The 25,871-nt window shown below is 44.4% G+C and overlaps 1 protein-coding gene across 1 annotated transcript; it reads left to right on the top strand.

The window, feature by feature from the left end:
* Positions 1–9,270: 9,270 nt before the first annotated feature.
* LOC147452012 (putative L-type lectin-domain containing receptor kinase S.7) lies at positions 9,271–11,998 on the top strand. The gene has a single exon (XM_086517848.1). The coding sequence runs from the start codon at positions 9,334–9,336 to the stop codon at positions 11,713–11,715; it is 2,382 nt and encodes a 793-aa protein (XP_086373974.1). The 5' UTR covers positions 9,271–9,333; the 3' UTR covers positions 11,716–11,998.
* Positions 11,999–25,871: the final 13,873 nt, after the last annotated feature.

Genomic DNA, 25,871 nt, shown 5'->3' with positions numbered 1-25,871 from the left:
TAGGATCTATAACTTCCTCATAGCCTTCCAGACAAGAAATAGATGACTCACAAACCACTTGATTCACAGAAGTGATTCTCGGATGTGGTGGTTGCGGTCCTAGCACTGGAGGTGGTAAGGGTGTTGTTTGAACAACATTTTGGGCCCTAGGGACCATATGTTGTGATGTTTGTTCAAGAGGTGGGGCCGGCATCAATGCAGGCACTCGAGGTGTGTCTGTCCATGCTAAGGTTGTTCTATTGGCCATCGCATGCTTAAATACTATGAAATCCTTAGCTTGATGACCATACCTCCCACATGCATTGCAGTTCCCATTGAATTTTACTCTAAAAGTAGGGCATTCACTAGTACTATGCGGTTCATAGCATACTGAGCACCATTGTTGCTCCCTTCTTGGATACATATGAGTGTTTTGTGGAGCACGATTGTTTCTAAGACTCTCTTGAATAGCCTTGGTGAGATCTGCTAAAGTCATCTCAGATATCTTTGGCTCCTTAGCAATAGGCTTGAGGGTCATTGGCTGATGCCCTGATGCTTGCGAGCTAATAGATTTAATCTCAACAGACACTCTTTCTCCTTGAATCATTACATTATCCTCCAATTGGATCGCATTGGTCGTGACTGCTTCCCAAGTGGTGATACCTCTAATGACTAGACCATTATAGATATCCTCATGTCGTAATCCCCTAATGAATCTATCAAGCAATTGGTTATTGTTGAAGCGCTCATTTGGATTACAACGAGAATTCAAATGCTTCAAGCGACTTATAAAGTCTCTCACCGACTCTCCTTCCTCTCATTGGGCTTTCTGGAGCTGAGAGGCTACACCCCAAAGCACTCCCTCTCATATGTATTCTTTTAAGAACAGTCTCCTAGGACTAGGGTAAATCGTTTTTTCTTCCACCCTTAGGGTTCTATACCAATCCCAAGCCTTTCCACTTAAGGTTAAGCTTAAAGCATTGCTCTTATGTAGGTCATTGTGTTCTCCTAGAGAATCGCATATTTGTTCAAACACTTCGATATGCTTTCTCACATCCCCGTCTCCACTAAATTTTTGTGTGAGCTTGGCTATTTGTACTGCCTTACTTCTAAGCTCTCTATCAGGCGTGTTACGCATATTCTCATCAATAGATCGACCAATAGCTTGAGTAAATGTTGCCAAGTCACCTAAGTGCGCAGGCACCGCGGGTGAAGGCGCGCCAGAGACTACATGTGGAGTAGGTATAGGCATTGGGATTGGCGCATGGAAGCCCTTGGGTTCCACGTTGGGTATGATGTTGTGCCATGTGGTGGTCCATAGTTCATATGAGTGGCCCTAGGCATAGCAGACGTTGGATGTGACATGCTAATGCTAGCCGGTATAGTCCCATGGAAATAAGAGCTTGTATATTGTGGTTGTGGAGCATAGGTAGTTGAAATAATGGGAGGGGTAGGGACTACATGAGTACGTGGACCCATAGGTGCATACGATTGGTACACACTTGTAGGTACTATTGTAGGCATTGAGCTTCCATGTAGCGGTGCTTTACTAGCAAAAGAGGTCCATGGTGTGTTTCTTGGCATGCCCATCATTGGGGTAGGCATGATATCCGTGGTGTCATCCAGGGAAAGATGAGCTAGACTTGGAAAAGTAAAGCTATCACTTGTGGGCTCAGATTGCATTGAGACCCCTGGCTAAACAACAAACGGGGGATCGATGGGACTCATTGGGGGAGTCTCTATTTGTGATAGAGTGGGTTGTTTCCCATTGCCCGTGTCTAAAAATTGCATAGGACCCGTCAAAGGTATGTTCATTCCTCGATTTTGCTTCTCAGACTGGATAATCCTATGGATGACATTGCAGATCATGTGTTGTTGTTCCTCTAGACTAGTGGCACTAGATGTGGATTGTACAACTTCTAACCAACCCACATGGTATGTGTAGCCCATATATAGGTCGGTCAAAGTCTCCGTGTGTAGTTCATATTCCCAATTTTCATTGAGAAATACCCCGTCCAAACTTGGTGTACTAGAGGGTTGCCGTGAGGTGGATGCAATGTTGCTTCCCGTGTTTTGACTTTTAGTCACCGCTACCTTAGAGGCGACTTTGGAAGGTGGTAGCTCGTTAGGGCCCTCATTAAATGAGGTAGGTAGAATGTCCACGTGGACACTCTGAGGGAGTGTGGGGTCTACAGGAGATGTGAATGGTGATTCTACTTCCCCACCCCCTTCGTTTACTTCACTAGCCGTAGGTTCAGAGCGCGTAGCTCTACTAAAATTTTCCATCAAACGGCTAAAACCACTAGTTCCAGGTTGTTGGGCCCAGCTAGGTACGGTTTCATTTGTTCCCCCGGGCCTTTGTGTAAGATGCTCTTCCATAATATCGTAGTCAGAGGAAAAGTCGCTAGCCGCTATATTTGGGTCTTGGGTTGCACTACCTTGGGTCCCCGCCGAGGGCGTAGACCCTAGCGTGGAAGGATAGTGAGTACCCCCATAAATCGAAGCACTAGCTAGTTGTTCGGACTCTAGCACACGACTAGAGCATAGATACGTGTGCTTTGGGCACCTTACAAGTGTCAGCAAGTACCCTCAAAGGTTACTTGCTTTGTTTTGTGGGTGTTTTGCACCCCGTTTTCTACTTGATTTTTTCTTGTTTTTGATGTTTTTTGAGGTTCGAAAAATGGATTGGGATGTGTAATAGCTCGAAACGAGCGTATCGCTTAGGAGATCTAGACGCACTTTATAGAACACTGTTTGACTATCGAAAGCTTCCAAAGTCCCTAAAAGAGTCAATTTCTCATAGTTTCTACTTGGGCACATGGCTTAAAATAGAAAGTTGAAGGGTGACTTGTGGAGGGAAAGGTGAAGGCTTTGCCCCACATGCTTTCTCCTTTCACTTGAGCACTAGCCTATATATATAGTGAATAGCTTTACCTTATATCATAAGACCAAGCCCAAGCTCAAGCTCATCAAATGATCCCGATCTACCTTTTTGGACAAAATTAAAATATTCCCCCCCCCCCCCCCCCCGCCAATAAATCAAATTTATTTTTTAGCCATTGCATTTTTTACGTTTTCTGTCATTTTTGTTTTTTGTTTTTTGTTTTTCTGTGTAGAAAACGAAATTGTTTTTTTTGCAGAAATCAAAATGGTGAAGCTGTGCAGAAAATGTAATGAGAAAATATTCTCTTTTTTTGTGCAGAAACCGAAATGAGCTAACTGTGCAGAAAACGAAATGAACTAGCTGTGCAGAAAACGAAATGAACAAATATTCTTTGTTTTTGTGCAGAAACAACACAACACAACCTTCCTACTTAAGCCTGGTGTCTCCACAGGGCAGCACAGAGTGCTTCCCGGAGCTTGGTGCAGGGCAACTCCTCGACAACGGCGCCAAAAATGTGTGCGTCCGCCGCATGTGTCAGAGCTAGGGACTTGCCGAGCACCGTGTGCGAGCCACGAAGGCTGCAAGCACACAACTAGCAGGCCTAGCAAGCTCACACAGAGCAGGGGTGTGTCACTCACCTCCCTGTGCTTGTCGCCGTGAAGGATTCCTCACCGCGAAGAAGAGGGAGCCGCCGCCGTATTGCGCTCAACCGCCTCGCTGCCGCAGGTGCCGTCGCAATGCTCGATGACACACACACTCTCTCCCTCTCTCCCTCAAGCACACACACACACACACACACACACACACACACACAAACCTGTGAGCACACAATGGAGATGGGGATGGAGATAGGGCAAGAGCACTTCTTCTATTGCACACTAGATGGGGATGGAGATAGGGCAAGAGCACTTCTTCTATTGCACACTGAGAGAATAGGTCAATTTTAGGTTTAGGTGACTTTTATATGAGCTCGCCCCATTCACATTTGGGCGCCCATGCTTAGCCAACTAACCCTTGCGTGTTCCAGTTAGAGTGCGCCTCTCATCGGCGATCACTCTACCCTTTTCCTATTGGACCGACAAGTCCGGTGCCTGACTCTACTAAATAGATAATTCGGCGTCCGTCGTAGGCGATAGGGTGTCCGTGAGACACGAGGATTAACAGTTAGGTATAACCTGCTATCAACAATCTCCAATAAATAATATTATTTTCAAGCACAACATATCAACCAACGCATTACTGCATGACATTCCGAAACCTGGTCGAAGCGAAAAATTTCTAGATGGCACAACGACCGAGCGACTAGACTGGTACGAAATTGGCCCCCGATGAAATTTAACGCAATACCTTGGTAACCATAACTCCAATCGCTGATCTAAAAAGACCGAAGCTCTCCACAAAGTGATCACTTTATGCCCATGCATTCACTTCATCTCTGTCACCTGAGCTGCAATTGCCCAATCTGGTACGGATCTGCAATTGACTCAAACTTCAAACTGCCATAACTATTTCAACGTAGCTCCAATTGACGAGCCGTAAAAATAGGCCTATAAAGCATTTCAAGTAATACAATTTTGATCAATAAAATACCAACTATGATCACTTCAAGCATACTCTTTGTTAGCATTAACAAGACATCTTTTGGCCCTTTAGAGCTGCATTTGGCATACTTTTAGCTAAAAATTGGCTTGTTAGCAAGCCCTTATTAGTGTTGAATAATCATGTGGGATTCAAATGAACATGATTGGAATCCCTTTGCTCATTTACTTGTCATGGAAGCGAAGCTGCATGACATCGTGCTTTGGAGGTGCCGCCAAGCTGTTCCCCAAACCTGCTAAATTTAGACATTTTATGGCAAGTCATAATTTCACCCTACGGCTTTCCAAACTTCATACTTAGTTAGCACAATCACTTTTTATTTTTTAGACTCCTATAATTGCTCTCGGGGATCTCCTTTGTCTTGTACCTTTGATGAAGGCTCCTTGGGATACATTTATCCTTCTTGATCTATACCTTTGACTGAAATAATTAGTTAGCAATTACCCTTTCTCTTTAATGGACTTTCCCCTTTTGGTCCTAAGACTTGAGCGGGTTGGTCCATTAGCACTCAGTCAATTGCTACCTTGCTTTCTTATAATATCTTTGTGAACCTAGATACTTTTAGGGTGTTCTCGAAGACTCGACTGTTCCTCGCCTTCCACACATGTTTGAAGTAGCAAAATCTAACAATTTGCGTGTTGACAAGCAGTGCTTGGCTTTTGAACACCTTTCCACCTAGAAAGAGATCGTTCCTGTAAAACCCAATCTTCCAAGTCTTTTGAACCCATTTGCAAATCTTGCCTACCAGGCCACAAACACTTCTTAAATAAGTGAGGGAGGTCCTTGCTAGCCGCTCTACATTACGAGCATCTATCTGGCCCAGCCCCTCTAGCTTGAACATTGACGCCTATAGGTAAGGCACACTCCCCATAGCACCTTCCATAGGAAAGTCTTCATCTAAAGTGGCCAATGTGGGTACCAGATGTTCTTCGCAATTGTCACCCATCTTGCCATTGCTTACCCCATTTCCTATTCAGAGGGGAAAACCAATCCTTCAAGATCATGAGAGTGTTGTACACATCCTTAGTTTGCGGTTTAAGAAAATGTTTGTTCATGGGATAATTCCATGCTTTCCATTCAAAACTGGAGTCATCTACAGGTTGCCAATATTTGTCTAGAAATTCTATAACTCTATTGGCAAGCAGTCTTTCTGTCCCATTGAGGTGAAACTGGGAGGCCAGTTGGTCTACTCCTTTCCAGCTACTGCTGTTGTTGTCTCAAAATTGGCCCACTCATCTAAGACCTTTGTTGTTTATTTTTCTAGCCACCTCCCTCCAAAATGGGTTTAATAGGATGCTTCCATCCTTAGATAGCCAGGTGACCAGTGGATTAAAGAGTTGTGAAAGTACATTGTTACCTTTCCCCAATATTCTGAGGCCTATCTTGCTCTCCTACATTTCCAAACTAGCTCTCCAAGTTTCAGGTTTGACCACCGAGGGGCAAGTAGCCTATCATGCATCTCAAGCCCTTTCCACTGCCCCCCTTGCAAGCATAGTTTGACATTGTCCATCATGGCCTTTGTCATATTGGCCCTTCCCTAGTCTTGCTTCGTGATTTCAACCAAATGAACTTGGCACACTGTGTCTCCGCATGAGTGGTTACTGATTCCAAGGCCACCTTGCTCAATATGTCTTGCTATGGAATCCCATCTTGCCCATTGCCAAGGAGTCGAGTCTTTAGTGTTGTTCTTCCATAAGAATCTTGTAATGGAAATGGCCCATGAACTTTGACAATAGCGAAATTAGGAGAATTAAAGAGATCATTTTTGTGAGACTACTTTGATAACATAGAGGGTGAACTTAATTGACGGTATCAACATAATCATAGTACTTAATTAACTTGGCATGAACAATACTTTTGCAAGAGAGAGAGAGAGAGAGTTTAAAGAACTTGACAACAATTGAGGACCGGATTTATGTGGAGCCGGTCCCTCCTCCAATAGGAATTTGTATTATAGATTCTTCCATCGAGAGAGACGTGGTACAATACAATCTCAATACAATCTTTGTGTTCCTTTGTGACCTAGGTGGTGCAATGAAGATGGAAATCTTCATGCATCACGAGCATAACAGAGACTTTGCAAAAAGCATTAACTATCCCAAGCCTCAGTCCCAAGGCCTCAAACACCTTCAAAGGTGGAGAGAGCTAGCGGGGAATGAGGGTAGGGAAGAGGAAACAAAGAAAAATTCATAAGAGAAAGAAATAGTTCCTCACTTATCATCACTCTTCTTGCTAGCATACATAATAGCATAGTAATGAAGATGGAGAAGATGTCAAGCTTAAGCATTGAAGCATGGCTCTTGGTTGGATTTGCATTCAATAGCCAAGGTGTAGGCTCTCAACTTCTCGACTAGCTTGGAGAAGGAGATGGAGCACTTGAACTTTGTACGTCACACCATGAGAGTGTGTGTGGGAGAGTATACACCCCAAGAAACCCCCTCTTCTAGCTCAACATGGAAACTCATTGGACCCCTACAAGCACGTCCAATCACATGCAAAATGCATATCAAGCAACAAGGGTAGCCCTGGGACAAGTGTCCCCCTTTCCCCTTTGAGAGAGAGGACTTGATAAATGCAAAAACAACTAATTAAATTAACTAAATTATCATTGGACTTCTCTAGGGATCAACCAATAGGCTTTGGACACTCAGCCTAGCTTACCTAAGGTCAAATGACTTTTAACACTAATCTTTGGAGGTCTTCAATGAAGCTAACCCTAAGGTCTTTAAGCTCCAATCGCTAGCCTTGCTCTTTAACAGACCATCTCTCATTTGGACCCCTTTACCATTGGCCTCGTGTTGAGATAGACCTGTAAGCACATGTCTATATTCTAACCCTTGTTCCCATCTATTCTCCCACGATTAGTTTAATATGAGAAAATCATTTGGGTTGGTTAGATATTAGATTTTCTGACAAATCTTTTCACCGGTTCCAAGAACTCTTTCCGGTTGCATTTGGCTAGTGCTTGAGCAGTGGACCGTTGAATGCTATGAAAGGGAGCAAGAATGAGTTGATTAGTTTGACTAATTCATCACTCTAACTCTGTTCGGAAATGGGAGAAGCACATACTCCCACCTTTGCATCTTGCTCCTCACACACACGCAGATGATGAGGCGTAAAAAGATTGTTTTGCAACCAAGAGGTGCTGTTAGGGCATGGTCACGCAAGGCTTAGTTTTCCAGCATTTCATCCAAAAGTCCTCTGATAGATGCACATGCAACTTAGGCGCAATAGTGGAGAGAATGTGGAAGCTAGCCAGTTTTGGGAAACATTGCCAACGTGAGCCAGGAGAGAGAAAGATTCACACATCGGACATAGTTAGCCAACTATGCCTAAAAAGGCATAAATGTGCAAACCTGTAAAACCGGCTACCACTCTGGCACTGTTAGACCTGTCATCCAAAAAGTAATCGAACTCGCCTTGCGCATGACCACATCCTAATTAGTGGAGGGGAAGGGGTAACTCATAAATAACTCATTTATGAGTTACCCTTTCCGTGTGGGGTAACCAACAGTGTGAATCTCTGATCTTGTGAACAGTGTTAGGATTTGACAGGCAACTCAAAATGTCAAAAGACAGGTATGTAAGAAGTATGCCCATCTGAATACAAAAAAAAAATTTAACATTGCCCTTCCAATGACAGAAGAGTAAAAAATGTCCCCTTACACAACACAGAAAACTTAAAGAACAAGCATTTTTCAGCACTACCAAATACTTGTTCATGACAAAGGCCAGCAAAGAGTCGTAGCAACATTCATTTGTACGAATGCAAATTGAACGCCAAGGCATCCATTTTCCATACAAGAAACAAGTAGACTCTATCGGAGAAACTAATCAATTCTTACACTGTCCGAGACTGAAGCTTAATAGGGGGCAGACTGAGAGCCTGAGAAGAGTCCGAAGGTTGCTCGCAAGTCTCTACTCATGAGTCTTCGTGTTGTCACAAGACCTTCCAACTCTCTCATGCGTTGACATAGCAAATCCCACATTTCTTTCCCCTCTTTTGTTGCAGTTCATTTGCTGTGTGTGGGGATGATGTTAGCCCCTTGTGACCATCGACACTCGATATCTTTCCAAATCCCTACAGGCACCTACACAGAGAGGCTGAGAGCAAGAGTTACACTCACGGTGCTCGTGCCACGGCTCTGGAGTCTGGCTCGTTCAAAATTTTGGGTGAGCACTGAGTCGTCCATTTCCCATTAGGTTAAGTTAGAACTTAACAATGGCCACTAGCCCATTTCCCATTAGAATTTAGTAAATTACCAAATTATGAATGGCTTAACCACACACCCCGATCCCCTGCATCTACTTTTAATTCCCGTCAATATGTAAAATGCGATTGTGAATGCAAATGTCTCCACTCCCACCTTTGGTGGAGCTTGACCTCAGTTCAAGTCCATGAAGGGCTTTCCTAAGGGTTGCCCTTGTAATGACACGAGAGTGGGATTAACATTCTTCCACGAGGATGGGCATATTTTGCTTTCTCCCTTCAAAACACGGGCATATTTTGCTTTTGCCTTCTAAATATGCCTTCTTCCTTCAAAACACGGGCATATTTTGCCTTCTCCCTTCAAAACACAGGTGTTGCCTCAAAGTGGCCTTCATACTAAGGGTTCAAGAGTCAAAGTTGGGAAGAAGGGCGTCAAATCCTAACAATAATAATAATAAATAATAGATTTTTTAATTGGGTCGACTTTAAAGCGAGGAGCGAGCTGCGAAAAGAGAACCGCAGGCCGGCTATGCACTGTGCAGACAATGACATGCAAACTACCCAGACAACGCGTTGAAATTGGGTCAAGGAAAGAGATCATTTGGAAACTTGGAGTCTTGCACAGAGAGAGAGAGAGAGAACACAATTTTCTGCCTGCAAGATGCGGCATGTGATTGTGGTGCAGCGGCTGCAGCACTTACACGGCCCTTGCCTATTGTGTATCCTCACATTGTTGGTGACTGTAAATTATGATATGGTGACGGGAGTGCAGTTTCAGCTCCAAGCTGGGGCGCCCAATTTTACTCTTCAGTCGGAAAGCAACAGTATATACACGCCCTCTTGGAGCGACAACAACAAAAAGCTGTGGCTCACCCCCAATCCAGACACCACCAAGTCAGACCTGCAGCATGGAAGCGTGGGGCGTGTTGTCTACAACTTCTCGCTGCCTCTCTTCAACCACAGCTCTGGCCAGGTACTCTCTTTCAACACCTCCTTCAGCTTCGAAATCGTGACAGGCGGACGCTCCGGGCAGGCCGGCGACGGCTTGGCCTTCTCCATTTCTCCCAACCTTCAACTGCCCGTCAACAGCAGCGGCGGAAACTTGGGTCTTGCAACGGAGAATTCAACCGATTCCACTAGCTTCCCCAGCCGTCACTTGTTTGCTGTTGAGTTCGACACTTACATGAATCCCAATTACACAGATCCCGGCAATAGCCATATTGGCATTGATTTCAATGGCCTCACTTCGAATGCCACATTGGACACCAGTGATCCATGGTCGCCTCTGTATCTCTATGCCAACTACACCATACATGCGTGGGTGGAGTACGTCGCCCCTCTGCATCTCACCCGAGTTTTCGCTTCTAATACCAGCGAACGACCATCTCAGCCGAGCGTCAATGTTACCTACGATCTCTCCTATCTCTTCGGCTCCCCTAATCAAAGTTTATATGCGGCGATCTCCGCTGCCTCAGGTGCATCAGTTCAAGGCACTGCTCTCTTCTCCTGGAGCTTTGCAAGTGAGGATGCCATCATGATCTCTAGTACTCGACCGGCAGCTACCCCCCCTTCCCCTGATCTCATCCTCTCTAATCCCCCTCCAGCCCCGCAAGTTGATCCACCTCCCAGCTCTTTTCACACATCCTCTTCTAATTCCCCTTCTCCCTCTCATCGGACCCGGTTCGTCCTCCCTCTCACTCTATCACTCTCAGCAGTGATCCTCCTAGGCGCCGCTGCGTGTGGGTTCTTAGCATTGTTCCACAGGGGAAAGAAGCGAATGTCTGATCGGCAGTTCCGCCCACACATCATAGAAATGATTCCTAAATCTGAATCCGCGCCACGCCACATCTACAGGGACCTCAAAAAAGCCACGCGGGGTTTCTGTGACAAGCAGAAGGTGGGCGAGGGGGCCTTCAGCAGCGTGTACAAGGGTACTCTCTCAAAAGGAGACATTGTAGCTGTCAAAAGGCTGAAAGAGGGGGTGACTATGGAGGAGGAGTTTGTAGCAGAGATAAAGATAATCAGCCGGATTCGCCATCGCAATCTCCTGCAGCTTAAAGGGTGGGGCTACCAAAGAGGCGAGGCACTACTGGTGTACGAGTACATGGCCAATGCGAGTCTGGACAGCTATCTGTTCGGGAAGAAGAGAAGGGATGGAGAGGAGCTGGACGGGGGGAGGAGGATGAGGATTTTGGTGGGGGTGGCGGCGGCGCTGGAGTATTTGCACGAAGGGCTAGGGGAGTGCGTGCTACACAGGGATGTGAAAGCAGCAAATGTGATGCTGACAGACAGCTTCGAGGCGAGGCTGGGGGATTTTGGGCTAGCGAGGCTGATAACGCACAATCAGGTGGTGACGATGACGGCGGTGGGGACGCCGGGGTACGTGGCGCCAGAGGTGGTGTACACAGGCAAGGCAACAGACAAGGCGGATGTGTACAGCTTTGGCGTGCTGGCGTTGGAGGTGGCGTGCGGGAGGCGGGTACTGGATGGGTCGCTGCAACCGCAGGAGATGCAGCTGCTGGACTGGGCTTGGCTGCTGCAGCAAAGCGGCAAGCTCATGGAAGCCCTGGATCCTGCCTGTTTACAAACGTGTAAAAGTACTGCGCCACCTGCAGTCACTGCCACAGTACTAGGGGAAGAGCTGCAGGCTGAGCCGCAGCAGCTTGAGCAAGACAGCACTGCAGAAGCAGAGAGTGGAAGAAGGGGGCTCAGGATGAATGCAGGATCAGAGGATGATTCGGCTCTGGCCATGAGTCTGCGACATTGGCAATGCGTGCTCCACGTGGGCCTGCTATGCTGCAATCCGTGGCCAGAGGACCGCCCCAGCATGCGCCAGGTGCACCAAACCCTCCTGGAAAGCATCGTCCTTCCTCTGCCCTCTTCCAAGCCTAGCTACCGCTCTCCCTCCTCGGGTATGCCCTCCATCAACAGCTTTCTTATGTCTTACAGCTCCGGGTCCTCCTCCGCTCTCATTAGCACTGATCAGTCCTCCTCACTCTCGACTCTCTCCCCACCAAGTTCCCGAAATTTGATTTCACTCTAGCCTTTCTCGTATGTGTTCTGCACTGGCTCCCAATGTAATTAGCGTTCTACAAATGTACCTAGTCATAATTCCCTTCCCCTTGAGTGTTACTTGTTTCCTATATTATCCCTCTGTACAAACGTCTGCCGTGCCAGTCCTGAAATTGAAGGGTGCCCTTGTCCAACATAAGGAAGGGGAGTTCTTTTAGTTGGCCTTTCAAGAGGAAGGGCTATCGTATATTTCGCCCATCATCGTGCCCTTAATTATTTTTTTTGCTACGAAATATTCACTTGTTTTTTATGTACCTTTCGTTGTTCCATATTTAAGAGGAGCTAGCGTGTTAGAAAACATACTAGGTATTCTTTAATTAAATTCGATCGTTAGCAAATTCTTAGAATATGTGTATTATATCTTAGCTATGTCTGCTCCTCATCCCGTCTCGAAGCATCACCATCAGTGTTCACACCTCTCTCTCTCTCGCTCTCTCTCTCTCTCTCTCTCTCACACACACATCTTGAGAGCACTCACTCTAGCCAACCTGTGCCACAAGAAGCATACGCAAGTGTGTGCAAGTTGGAGGGACTTTTCTTAGGTGAGGCCCTTTGAGAAAAGGAAGAGCAGAGAGGCAATTCAGTGAGGTGATGTTAGGTAAAGGCGGTGTGTCTCACCGTGCTTTGTTTGTGTCCGTCGGTCAGTTGTTCGTCGACCACAATTATCTCCTTATTCTTTATGCATACAAAGAATAAGGAGCTCTCACTCATTCTCACATTGTGCTCATACAGTGAGATTTGAGAGCTCCACCCCACATTCCTGTGTCGTGCTCTCTCTCTCTCTCTCTCTCTCTCTCTCTCTCTGCTCCTGCACTCAATTTAATCAGAGCTTTCGCTTCCCAAAAGATGGAGTGCTATAGAGATATGAGCTTTCGGCTATGGTGAGTTCGTTTTCTGTGGAAGCTTGAGATCAGTGAGCAACCACCAGATCTGTGCTCGTGGAAGCTTGAGGGACATTCTCAAGCTTGAGAGAAGGGCGTATTGCAAGTGTGTATGCTTTTTTGCAGCCATACTTGCAGGAAGAATGCAGATTTTTATTTCTGTCGATCATTTTTCGGGCTCCAAAACAATGTTTTTTGCATAACTTTTACATACTAAATGCGATTTATGCAACATTAGGATGTAACCTGGGGTTTTTGCATGCTTCGGACATAATGGTGATGTCCATTTGGATTGATTTTGACCTCTGAAATTTTTGCAACAGTAGATGTTTATTGTGTGTCGAGGATTCCACACATGTTTGCTCTCGGATGTGAGAGTGGCATTGGTGCAAGTTTGCTCACAGGTGGGAGAATACAATGTATGCCTTGTGTGATTTGATGCTCAGGGAGACTCATGTGATTGCAGTTTAAACTCGACAATGTATGTCTCGAGCATGTTTTTTGGCAGTTTGGTAGAGCAGGTATTTGTGTACTAGATTTGCAGGTGTTTGCAATAATGTATGTAAAGTGTGCATTCGGAGTGCGTTTTGATGCGTTTTGGTTGCTCATGGTTTTGAGTTTGCAGTCACTTTGGTTACTAGTTTTGTAGGTGTTTTGTTGACAAAATTATGGCGACATTTTTTCAACAGTTTTATGTGCATTGTTGATGCGATCGAGATTGCAATTTCTTGTAGCACTTTTGATTTGCGTGCAATGTTTTCTCTTTTGGGTGGTGCATCGCGAGCGTGTTTCGGTCTGCATTTTTTATCTTGAGTTGTGAGTGCTTAGCCATTTGGAGCTTCTAGTTTTGACTCTTAGCTACAGGTTGAGTCTAATACTCCCACAGGTATTGACATTTGCAGTTGAGGACATCTTCTGCAATGTTTTGGCTTGCATACCGGTTTCGACACAACAGGTGTATGCTTTTGTGGGATAGTGGCTGGAGTTTACTCGCCATACTTTGTGATCGAGCTTAGCTCTCACATTGACATGTTTATAGGCAAGTTTGAGGGTCATTTGTGAGCTGAATTTTTCAGCCACCATCATTCCCTCTTTGCAGGTGCTTATGTATGGCTCAATTATAAGCTAATTTGCAGCACAGTTGTGACATGTTTCTTCAGCTATTTCAGAGCTGAATTCAGGACTGCTTTGCAGCCATATTTTTCAACCGTATAGAAACTTGTGTTACTCTACAAGTATAGTTCTTGTTACTCTTGATAGTGGTTGAGTTTTGACTCCCACTTTTACACAGGTTGTGTATACTACGGTTTTCTAGCACATTATTCATTCATTGACACATTTTGGCAGCAGTTTTTCACTCTCATATGTATGTCATTTATGGCGCCGTTGAGTCATACTCGGCTAGAGCGGTTTGACTCAGTGTATATCTTTGTGAGGTGATTCCAGATGAGTACATTCCCGGATTGGCCATTTGGGAATTTGTTGTTATCTCCGTTGCGATTTACTGTTGAGTTTTCTGCTCCAGTTACATGGGAGACTCTTCCGAAATTTTGCCAGATATACATGCCTATTGCAGAGGCTGGTGAGCTTGACCATTTGCTCAACTTCTTTGCTTGAGACAATGGTGTACTCTTGGGTAAGAGAGTCTTGTGATCTCCAGCAATGTTTGCTATAGTTTTGGCATGTATATGGAGACACTTCAAGTTAGAGGCAGTTCTCGCTCACGATCGCGACTGACATGTTGTCACTGCGACCACAATGGACATATTAGGCGTCGTTGCTTCATGCATATGAGGTAGCGGAAGAGGTAGATACATGGTGCTACTATGAGGATAGATGCTAGAGAGTATGCATGTGACGTGCATGTCACTTTTGAGTTTAGCTTGCCTTCAAACTAATTTGTGTTCTTGCGATAGCACATTGTCTACGCGTTTTTTACTAGACGAGCATGTAGTTTTTCATGTGACGCCACATTGTGATTTGTTTTTCTCTTTATCTAGTTGGACACTTGGTTGTGTACAGTTTATTGATGGTTCAACATATGACATAGAGGGTTCTGGAGATGTATGCATGTCTTTACCTAGCGGTGCATTGCTTACGCTACGAGATGTATGTTATGCACGAGGACTCAGTCAGAGTCTCATTTCAGTGCATCAGTTGCAAAGTAGTGGACATTGTGTAATGCTTGGAGGGTGGTCATTTCAGATGCATAGGGGATCACTGGTGATAGCCAGAGGTGCTAGGAGTGGTCTGGTATACCCTTTGCATATTTCTGACACACGAGGCAGTGTACTCTCTGTGTATTTGCAGCCATGTTTGGAGCGAGAGACGAGGCGTGTCTCTTTTGTGGATGTGCTGCATAGAGAGCAGGTTGTGCATTTGTCTTGTGGTGACGCTCACGGAGATAGTGATATCTTTGGGGATGCACAACTTAGTCAGTTATCAGTTGAGCCAGAGACCGATGCATTGTTCTATGATGCGTCTGATATGTTTGAGGGCGACAGTGTCCTTTAGACAACTGTGTGTGATTACATTGGTGCTGATTTTTTGTTTTGCAATCATTTTCAACAGATATGCCTTTGCTAGACGATGTTGACATAGTGATGCATAGTCAGGTGGTTCGTGATGAGGATGCATATGGCTGACAGGGATAGGTTGGCACACATAGTGCATGTTTCATCGTCTCTTTGTCTGACCTTTTGGTCTCGAGACTTGATCTTGCTTATGCGGTTAGTGCATTTACAGTGGGAGTTGTCAGTTGTGCGATGACTGACACTACATTGTGAAGCCATGCAGGTCATCAGTCAATATCTGCATTAGGAGTTTCATTGTGGCTCTAGCCCTAGTGGTATGCATGTTGCATTTCCACTAGAGCGGTTACGAATGCACTCACGTGTTTGGAGTGAGCCAGTGGGCATAGGTTAAGAGCCATCTTCTCTCACCTCTTGTATATACTAGTTGTAGACTAGTCTTCTCGCCACTTATCCGCACACAACTTTTAGTGGGAGAGTGTTAGGTAAAGGCGGTGTGCCTCACTGTGCTTTGCCTGTGTTCGTCGTTCCGTGTCCGATCGTCCACATTTCTCTCCTTATTCTTTATACATACAAAATAAGGATCTCTCACTCATTCACACACTCTGCTCATACAATAAGATTTGGGAGCTCCACCCCACATCCTTGTGTCGTGCTCTCTCTCTTTCTCTCTCTCTTGCACTCCGCTCCTACTCTCTAACCAATAGGTGAGGCCCTTGGAGAGGAAGGTGTCTTTGTGAATGTCTATTGCAACAAAAGAAGGGACGACATGACCAAGGAATTTGTCCAACTCGCTAACTCTCTCTCTCTTTCTCTCTCTCTCTCTCTCTAAAATAAATGTCCAGATCCACGACTCAAAACTTCAAGGCATGTGGCATCTTTGAATTCAAAGAATCTTTAAGTACCGGTAGTTATTGTCTCTTGAATCCTCAAGCAATGTCTGATTCTTGCTCCAACTCCATTCATTGTTGTGAATTGTTTCCTTGAGCCTCAACACTATCTCCTCATTTCCTTTAAGAGATTCATGCCCAAACTAACCGCTTGTTGATTGCTCACACTTGATAGCTTGTAGTCACACCTGCGCTAGAGGCTAGGACATTAGAAGAGGAGCTTATCAACCGCTAGATTCTAGAACCAACACCTACGTGGCAAGCATCACAAGAGTGGTTGCATCAAACCTTGCATTGCTAAGAACATTTATAGAAAAAGCATGCAACTCTTGAGTCCCATCGCATTTTGATTTTTTGAAGGTCTTTGTTTAAAATTAATACATTAAAAGTGTTATCTCTTCTTTGATTTATGAGGTGGGACTCAAATTTTAAATAAATATAAACTCATTTTCCCACCTTAGAACTTAGGTTTTGATTTTCTATTTTCTAACTTATAAGCAATGCTCAATAGGAGCTATTTATATAAAAGGAGAAAAACACTACAAATGGCTTGGCTTTTACAGGAACCATCAATCCACCATTATAGACAATGACAACCCCATCCATGCGAAGCATAGACACCATAAAGATCAAAAGATCTCGAGCAATGGATGCCATCACATTGGGGTGCTTGCCACCCCACCCCAATATGTCCAGTGCATAGGAAGACAAAATGGAGTATGACAACAAAAAACCATAAGCTACCAAGAGAAACTTCCTACCACCATAAGGCTCGGACACAAACCAGTTGATCCCAAATGGAGCACATCCGAGTCACACCTTAGAACTTAGGCTCAAGTTTTAACTAAACAACCTTATATTTTGATATTTTGTGAAACTTGTCTTTGAAGGGCATTTTGAGAACTTTTCCTTCCTAGTGAAGGCTTATTTTCAAAGAACCCCTCCTTTGGGAAGGGGTCTTTGAATGGCATGCTTTTCGCCTGTAAGACTATCACAAAAGTGCCATGCATTAATGAAGACCCCTTCCTTAGGGCTAGACCCCTAAAGAAGGGTGGGAAGGGTTGCAATTTCTAGCACTGTCCAGGTGTACACTACATGCATTAGCCTTTGTCTACCTAGATGTTGAAATATGTGGTGCTAAATTGTATAGAGCACAATGCACTCAACAAGGAGCATGCATGTGTGTTGGTGGTGATTAAGTCACTATGGCCTATATAGGCATGGGACATAATTATTGGACATTTTTTTGGGCATATGTGTTTTCGACTATTAGGATAATGAGTGTTTGGGAAAGTCTTTTATCTATTTTTTCTTTCTTTTTTGGAAAAACTCACACAGTGAGTGAGAGATGTATTAATAAAAAAATAACATTATAGACCATGCTCACAACGAGCCATGGCACCACAACATACCACAATAGTCCTCAAAAAGGTTCCCTAACAGACATCAAACGTGGATTACACAGAGCCTCAACTATACAGAACATATCATTAGAGATACCAACAAATCTCGACATACCTAAAAGGTCAAAAAAGCTACCCAATACATGCCGCAAAAGGGGGGAAGGGGGGGGGGGGGGTCGCTAGCCACCATCAGTTCGCATGACACAACCGAAAATGGAGCACTCCTGCATCAAATAGAGTCCACCACAAAACACCCGAGCACATCCAGGATTTTGCAGGGGAGCGCCCAAGCCCCATAGAATGACAGACTTGGTGCTGCCACCATTCTCAGCAGATCTATCACCCCTATGAAACATGCCTCTAAGTCAAAATAGAGATCGAGAAACTGCCACCATTTCAGCCCATGAGGGCCCAGAGGGGCGACCTCCATTGGATGTGCAAAACTAGGGGCCGACAAACCTACTAAGGACGAAGGGCATAGACCAACAAGAGACTTCCCCCTAAGAGATCCCTGGCCTTTTGCACATAGATCCCTCCCCTTGCAGAGCAGACGCTCCACCATAGCTGAACCAAGGAGCAACACACACCCACCTCCCTCGGACAACCGGCCAATGAGCCCTCCTAACTCGCGTAGAACTGCCGAAGTTGACGCAATGCCCCTGCTCAAGGGTTTTGTCAGTAGAAGGGAAAGTCTTTTATCCTAAGAGGCCAAGTTTCCTCATTGTGAATGTAAAGATGGAAATTGGAAATACTAGTGAATTGGGTTTGCAAGATTTTTTAGCTATTGTCCTTTATAATTAACTGATTTTCCTTCCCTTTAGCATGGTTTGCAACTAGCTAATCTTGGTTCCTAGTAGCATTCCTATTGAATTCCATTTTTTGTTTTTGTTTCCTTCTCTTAATCTCAACTTTTGTGGATACGTTTTGTGATATTTGACCAAATGAAGGTATAGCCTTTTGTTGCTCTTGAGGGGACCCATATGGTTGCATCTCCTTGGAAGTACCTTTGCCTTTGCAATATGAATTCTTCGATATGATCCATTCTAGATCTGTCTTCATGCTTTGGTTGACTTGTTGGTACCCAAACGAGATCTACACCTTCAATATCTATCAAGGGAACGTCGTGCCAATTTTGGTTTTGAGGTGAATTGGAGAGTATCTTGTAAGATACCCTCTTAGAATTCAAAAGACAAAGTAAGGATGTAAGGACGCGTAGTGCAGGTGACCACGGCGGCAAGGACAAGCAGTCACCTCTCTCTCTCTCTCTCTCTCTCTCTCTCTCTCTCAAATCCTATACCTCTGCAAAACCCTACACCTCTACCATGGCGAGCAAGAAAACATGCGCCTCTCTGAAGGCATCCCAACTCCAACAAGCACAATTTGTGAGCTATAGATAAGGCCTCAAAATGTCATGCGCTCGGTTTCGCATGCAGCCTTCTAAATGCAATGAGGTTTGTGAAAAAATGAGCATAGACACATTGCATGAATCCAGGGGGCATCGCGTACTCTGGCAACTCGAGCTGCACTAGGTGCGTTCTTTGCCAAGGCTGTGTTGGGTTGGAGACGACAAGCATGGACGCGCACCTCTCTCCCTCTCTCTCTCTCTCTCTCTCTGGTAGTTAGGTTCTCAAGCGGGAGGAGGTGCACATTGACCTACACACATGGAAGAGGAAGCGGGGGCATGGGGTTGCTCGCCACGGTGCCGAGGCAGGGATCGGTGCAGTTGTGCCTTTTCCTTCAACTTAAAAGATTATTTTGGAATAGAATCTTGCAAATTGGTCTGTGTTGATTGAGCACGGGAGTCTCAAAGACTGCAGGTAAGATTGCAGAGCAGGGCAATGGATTGAGGTATGGTCGCAGAGGAGGGCGACAAGCCTGGCTGGAGGTGAGGTGGAATTCGATTGAAGAGAAGTCCTGAGGGAATGGACGTTCTCTCTGTTTTGGTAGGTGCGGAGGGATAGCAAAGTCACATTTGTGTGTCTGGCTCGCTGCAGATGACGCAGATCGCCAAGACGGGAGGGGGCACAGAGCAATTGGGCGATGGCGAAGGGCGGGAGGAGGGGCCGAGCCTATGATAATGACTACTTTCCCTTTGGGATGCTCAGATTCTCAAAGGTTCCTTGGAATCTCGCCAAGTAATTAATGGGTTTGGGAGTTTTGACCTGCTACGTGGTTTGTTCTTCTTCCTCTATGCCAGTTCTTTGTAAGATGAATACTTTGGATGATAGAGTGAATTTCTTTTTTGGTAGCATCCATGGTCTTCCAAGAAAAGCTTGTTCTATTAGCTTTCCTACAAGCAACGCATAGAACTTGGTGCAAAGCAATACAATAATTTACCTTTGACCTTGAGCATTAGTGATGCACAAATATGATTATTCTTCTTAAGTAGGTTGGCACGCCTATCGGGTTTGAGCGAATCTGCCAAGATCCTTAAGAACTGAGAAAACAAAAGTGCAAGTGCTCGTAGGAAAAGGTAATGGGAGAGGATTCATGTTTTTTTTTCTCCAGATGTCTCACTCTCTCTCATTTTAAGATCGGATATTTTGTCTCTCTCTCTCTCTCTCTCTCTATCTCTATCTTGCGCGAGGCATTCTAAGGCAAGGGCAAGGGGTTGCACCTGAGGAGGAGTTGCAGTTGCGAAGGCGGGAGTAGATGGGGGAGACCCACGAGGCACCAAGCGGTCACAAGGGAGGGAACGAGCAACGAGACACAACCGAGAGGGGTAGATGAAACACGGCTCGTCAATGTCCTCTCTCTCTCTCTCTCTCTCTCTCTTCCTCCCCTGGAGAAGCAGAATCGCCTCTCTCTAGCTTATTTCTCTCTTATTGCTTGCACCTCTTTATGGCGCATCTCTCTGTTCACAGGATTGCAGCAAGTCCCTATGCCGAATTGATGGGAGAGAATCCAAAGGATGCACGCGCATAGCAAGACCTCGAGCTGCAATGGCCTTGGAATTGGTGGGGAGGGAGCAACATGTATGGTTGTAGCTTGTATTTTCTTTCGAAAGTGGGAGGGGAATAATTATAGACATGCACAGAGTCTGAGAGAGGGAGTATGGGCTTGCAAAGGGATGTTGTCTGTGTCTCTTTGCCTTGCTATCATGCGGGCTTGCAGTTACTCACAGGTGCAGGTGGTAGATACATGCGTATTGACACGGGAGGAGGGTGGCAGGACCTGCACCAGAGATGAGGGACTGAGGAGGGAGATGTTTTTTTTATAGTATGTGTTCGCCAGTCCGAGGAGCAACCACTCGCACTGGCTTGGCTCACAGCGAATACCCCATTGCTGACGTCAAGCCCATGGGTTCGACTTCAACCATTGCTCAAGTAATTTATCATTGGATAAATCACTTGGATCGTAGTAGATTCCATGTAATATAGATGAACTTGATCATTCAATTATTTTTTTGCATGTTTTCTTTGGTTCAAGAGTTGGCTTCTACAATTTGTTCCATGCCTCAAAACTAATGAGGTTCTAACAAGTAATTGGTTATATCATTAGTTCATGTAATGAAAGGGGACCGATTCCTGTAGGAATAGATGAACTTGATCATTCAATTTTTTTTTGCATGTTTTCTTTGGTTCAAGAGTTGGCTTCTACAATTTGTTCCATGCCTCAAAACTAATGAGGTTCTAACAAGTAATTGGTTATATCATTAGTTCATGACTTTAAGAAATATATTAGATTCAATGAAATGTTATATCAACAACTTCTCTCTTCTTATCGTAGGCAGCAAGTGCGAAAGCCAAGGCGAATGGATCAGTGATAGTCAAGGTGTGCGTGAAGCAGCTCAACCAGGTAACTTTTTTAAAAACTTGGTTATATTTCAATTCAATTTATTATGTAATTTTTTATTAATTATTCAATTTATTCAAGCATTCAACTTCATTCATGAAGAAAAGATACATACACACACACATAGAGAAAGAAGAAGTAGACCAAGTAGGGGTAAAGAGAGAGAGAGAGAGAGAGAGAGAGAGAGAGAGAGGGAAGAAGAAGAAGAGTTTTAACGTCATAGGAAATTATCCCAAGAGACGTTAAAGAACTAGCCAACGAAGAGAGTTGAAATCAAGACCAGTTATTAAAGAGAGAGAGAGAGAGAGAGGGTGATGAAATGTTATCTTAATGTCTTCATCAAGCCAAAATAACCTATGAGAGTGAGACAGGGAGGGAGAGAGAGAGAGAGGGAGAGAGAAAGAGAGAGAGAGAGGGAGAGAGAAAGAGAGATGAAAATGACATAAAATGCTATGATAAATTAATCTAATTCAAAAAAATTGATAAATAAACACACACACATACACATGAAAGTGAATGGAAATGATATATTGACTTCCTCAAAAGAGTGAAATGGCCTATGTGATCAAATGAAAAAGACTCTCTCTCTCTCTCTCTCTCACTCACACACACACACACACACACACACACACACACAAAGATAGAGAGAATAAAAAGGAGTGGAGACTAGCAAAATTGCACGAGAGAGATAGAGGAGGAGGAAGAGAGAATCCTTTTAGGAATCTGCTCGCCTCATATGATTCCTAAAAAACACTCATCAAAATTTGTTCGCCTAAAAATATCCCTCGTCAAAAAATAGCCACTTTTGTGGCCCTAAGAGGCTTTTGTGGATAAAAAATGTTGAGAAATTAAATCAATGGTTGAAGTTGTCTTTGCATGTCCATCTCCAAGGACTAATTTGGTAAAATGCATATAATTTTAGTAGGCTGTGCCAATTTTGCAAAGAGGTTCATCAAATAGAATCTAAGGAGATGTCTTCTGTAGGAAATATGGAGGTGATGGCACATGGAGAGAAAGACTTCTACATTATTTATTTTGACTTGATTATATTCTACATGGAGTACAGAGAGAAGAGAGAGAGAGGTAGAGAGAGAGAGATATTGTCGTTTATTGCGATCATCTCTGCCTTGCATTTGGACCTGCAATTGGTGAGGGGCAGCTCTGTTGGACCTACAATTGGTGAGGGGCACCTCTGTTGGACCTGCAATTGGTGAGGGGCAGATGGGTAGCCCTGCGTCCAGCTTTGCGCTGAGGGTGGACATTAGGAAAATTTTGAACTCATTTTTGGGCCTTTTAAGAGTGTCACATCATCAAAGTTGTACAAAAGAAAGCAACCTGGTAGACCCCTCTAAATATTGCTTAGAACCCCATGATATGACCTATCATTGGAAAGTTCTTGAAAAATGGATTCTAAAGAACCAAGGTCCGAAAATTTTGGATGACTTCTATGAAAGTTATGCCATTTTTTTCAATCAGCCAGGTTTTGTTACCGTTACGGTAATCTAAAATCACCTTTTTCTAGATCTACATGAAGGCAATGTCCGATACATGCATGCTATATATCAATAGATAGCATTTGAAGAGTAGATTCTAAATATCCAACCTCCGACAAGTTTGGATCTTATTTGCAAAAAATTTACCGATCCCCACTTTTTGAAAGCTATGCCACATCAACAATTCTTACAAGGCCCATTTTTGAGTCCAAACTTTTCCTAATGTGTAGTGACGCAGAGTTCGTAATGTGTGCGTGTCACTTTGGAGACGGAACCGTCTACGACCAAGGGAAGTGGGATTGCAGCAGGCGAGACGAGACCTGGAGCAGCAAGAAGACAAGAGACAAATCGGGAGGCGTGCAGAGTTGGGAGGAGCAAGAGGTGCAGAGGAAGGGGAGAGAGAGAGAGAGAGAGAAAGAGATGTGCCAGGTGTGGGAGCGAACAAGGGCGGAGAGAGAAGCCATGGCAAGCATGCAACCTGTCGAGGATATCTGGGAGGGCAAGGCACCCATTGTGAAGACATAGGTGGCTTTGGGTCCGTCGTCCTGTAGATACAGGTGTAGGGAAGGACGTCCCTCATACTGTAGACGAGGAACTGGAGACGGCCATGCAAGCCATCATTGTGTTCTTTCATTTTTTTTCACGATGGGAAAGAGCATGTAGCTGATGTAGACTGCATTGTCTTTCGAAGAAATTTGTATAGCTTAGCTGCAACAAAATCTCTATAGATTCCGATTAATAAGGGCGTATAGAGCCAATAGTGGAGCCAATAGTGCAGCAAAATCTCTATAGATTCTGATTAATAAGGGCGTGTAGAGCCAATAGTGGAGCCAGTGATAGAATCCTTTTTTTTTTTGAACGGACTTAAACTTCTTTGAAAAATCCCTCAATAGGTGTATAATGACCCTATCACACTTTTATGTTACTTACATAAAAACTAACAACATTTACTAGTCGTTCAAGTTAAGTAGTAAATTACAATTTTATGAAAAAAAAAAGCTCTTAAAAAAAACACACGTTTTTATCTCAAATATGACTCTTAAGAGTCTTAAATACATCCTAACAAGATTCTCTCAAGAAGCTTCATGATTTTTTTTTTATGTCATACATAAAAGTTATGCTTAAAATACTAGAAACTTACACATAAGCCACTTGAGTTGCCCGTTACAAAACTAGTGTGAATTAAGGTTACCTTGCTTCACGCACACCTCGACGGCTATCGAAAGCACTCGCCTCGGCTTGCATGCAGTTGCACTTGTTAGAAATAACATAACATTTTGTTTCATTTCATTCTCTCTCTCTCTCTCTCTCTCTCTTTGTGTGTGTGTGCACGTGCACATGCGTGTGTGTGTGTGTGAGGTGGATGAGAACGATCACGAAAAGGATTTTTTCTCCTTTGTCGCGTGAACTCCTGCGCGCTATTGCAGCTCTCTGCGCTTGCACCAACAGGTGTCTATGAGTGTGTGTGTATGTGTGTGTGTGTGTGTGTGTGTGTGTGTGTGTGTGTGGGCAAGAGAATCAGAGGGAGTGCGCGTAAAGAATCTGCAACCTTGTAACCTTGGCTTCGCGAATCTGCAACCTACACGCAGACAGCTCGTGTGGCTAGTAGCTCTACGTGGAGACAGAAAGCGTGTTCAACTGCGTGTTTGCTGTTTGGCCTCGTCAACATGTGTTCTACCCTCCTCGCCGCCCTCAGTTTGCTCGTTGTTATCAGAACTTTATACGACCTGCTATATCAATAGTGTCAGGCAATTTACAGATAGGGACAATTTACAATATTTCAGGCAAACTTATTTTGCAGATGTATGAGCTCTATGGGAGATGTACATATCTCTGAAGTCTCTATAAATAGATAAATTGACAAAATACAAAAAAAGTCTTTTGCTTTAGTTTTCAGTCGTGGTCCGGTTGATGCATGTCAGAGTTCCTGTGTGTCTTCAAGCATCGTAAAGCCATGGAAAGTGTTTCGGAGAGTGCTTCTGAAATCAAATGTTGTATGTATGAAGACTTCGAAGAGGCTCAAAAAGCCTAGAATGGTCAGGCAACTGTCGTACATGACCTAATGGATCCGGTAGCGCAATATGCCATGAATGCGTTCATCTTGTTTTTCCCTGGCAAAATGCCCGTAGCAAAGGATGTCGGACACAGTGGGTTGATTTCCTTCTCAAACGCCAGGATGTCTGAGGCATTTATTTTGGTGATCAGGGTTTCTATGAGGTTTTATATTAGCAGATATTGGGGCTAGAAACCTTTTGCTGGAGATGTCCCCCCTCTTTTTTAGCACGCAGATGACCCACGTTCTGCCTTGGGCACTTACGAAGGACTATCAAAGTCTTATTCATCACAAATGTTCTGTGTGGGTGTAAATTGTTGATTTCCCTCGCATGTGGAGGCATTTTCTTCCGTTGTTGATTGCTCAGCTTGGCAAGGTCATTTGCCCCCCCAAAATTGGATGCAAACAGCAATAGGTTTTGTATTCTTTGGGATACGGACAAGCATACCCCGGATGGAATTATGGTGGATTCAGGAGATCCTTGGGTGGGCAAGCGTCCTTTCAAACTCAAATTTGCTAACTCTTGTTTCAGATGTGGTAGATTCGGTCACATGCAATATGAATGTCCTGAACTAGTTTTGCAGCCCCCTCTTTTGACTGTTCCTTCCTCTACCCTTGCCCCTATAGGAAAATCTGTGGGTGAAGCTAAATTGAATGGAGTCCCTGCTATGAACGCGACTCCCAATGGAGATAAAGGGAAAAACAAAAATCCGGAGTCTGCTGATGTTGGGAATGTAACTGCATGGAAATACAAAAATGTTGGGTCGAGTGATGTTGGCTCATGGGTTGTGCCTAAAAAGACAGTGAAAATTCGTACTCCACCTTCATCCCGTAATTATGTTCCTCTGGTTAACGCCAATAAGAATGTATCGTTTAAACAGCTTCCCTGCAATGACAATTGCACATTGATTGATGCTTGGGAAAAAGCGATGCACTCTTATAAGGATGTACTTTTGGGTGAGGCCTCTACCTCTCGGGCACATTCTATGGACAAGTTTCCTGCTTTGACTCAGCGGATGGGTTCTGGCATGGATGTGGTGGAGGGAGATGTCCATATGGGCATCTCGACTTGATCCCTATG

Source organism: Adiantum capillus-veneris, chromosome 8 (genome assembly GCF_014529385.1).
Source record: "Adiantum capillus-veneris isolate H3 chromosome 8, ASM1452938v2, whole genome shotgun sequence".
Taxonomy (NCBI): Eukaryota; Viridiplantae; Streptophyta; class Polypodiopsida; order Polypodiales; family Pteridaceae; genus Adiantum; species Adiantum capillus-veneris.
The sequence above is the reverse complement of the archived record's forward strand: the minus strand, read 5'-3'. Positions and strand labels throughout refer to the sequence as shown.

Bases quoted from the DNA above. Each gene is read 5' to 3' on its own strand.
- LOC147452012 (XM_086517848.1), top strand. From the start codon at position 9,334: ATGCGGCATGTGATTGTGGTGCAGCGGCTGCAGCACTTACACGGCCCT.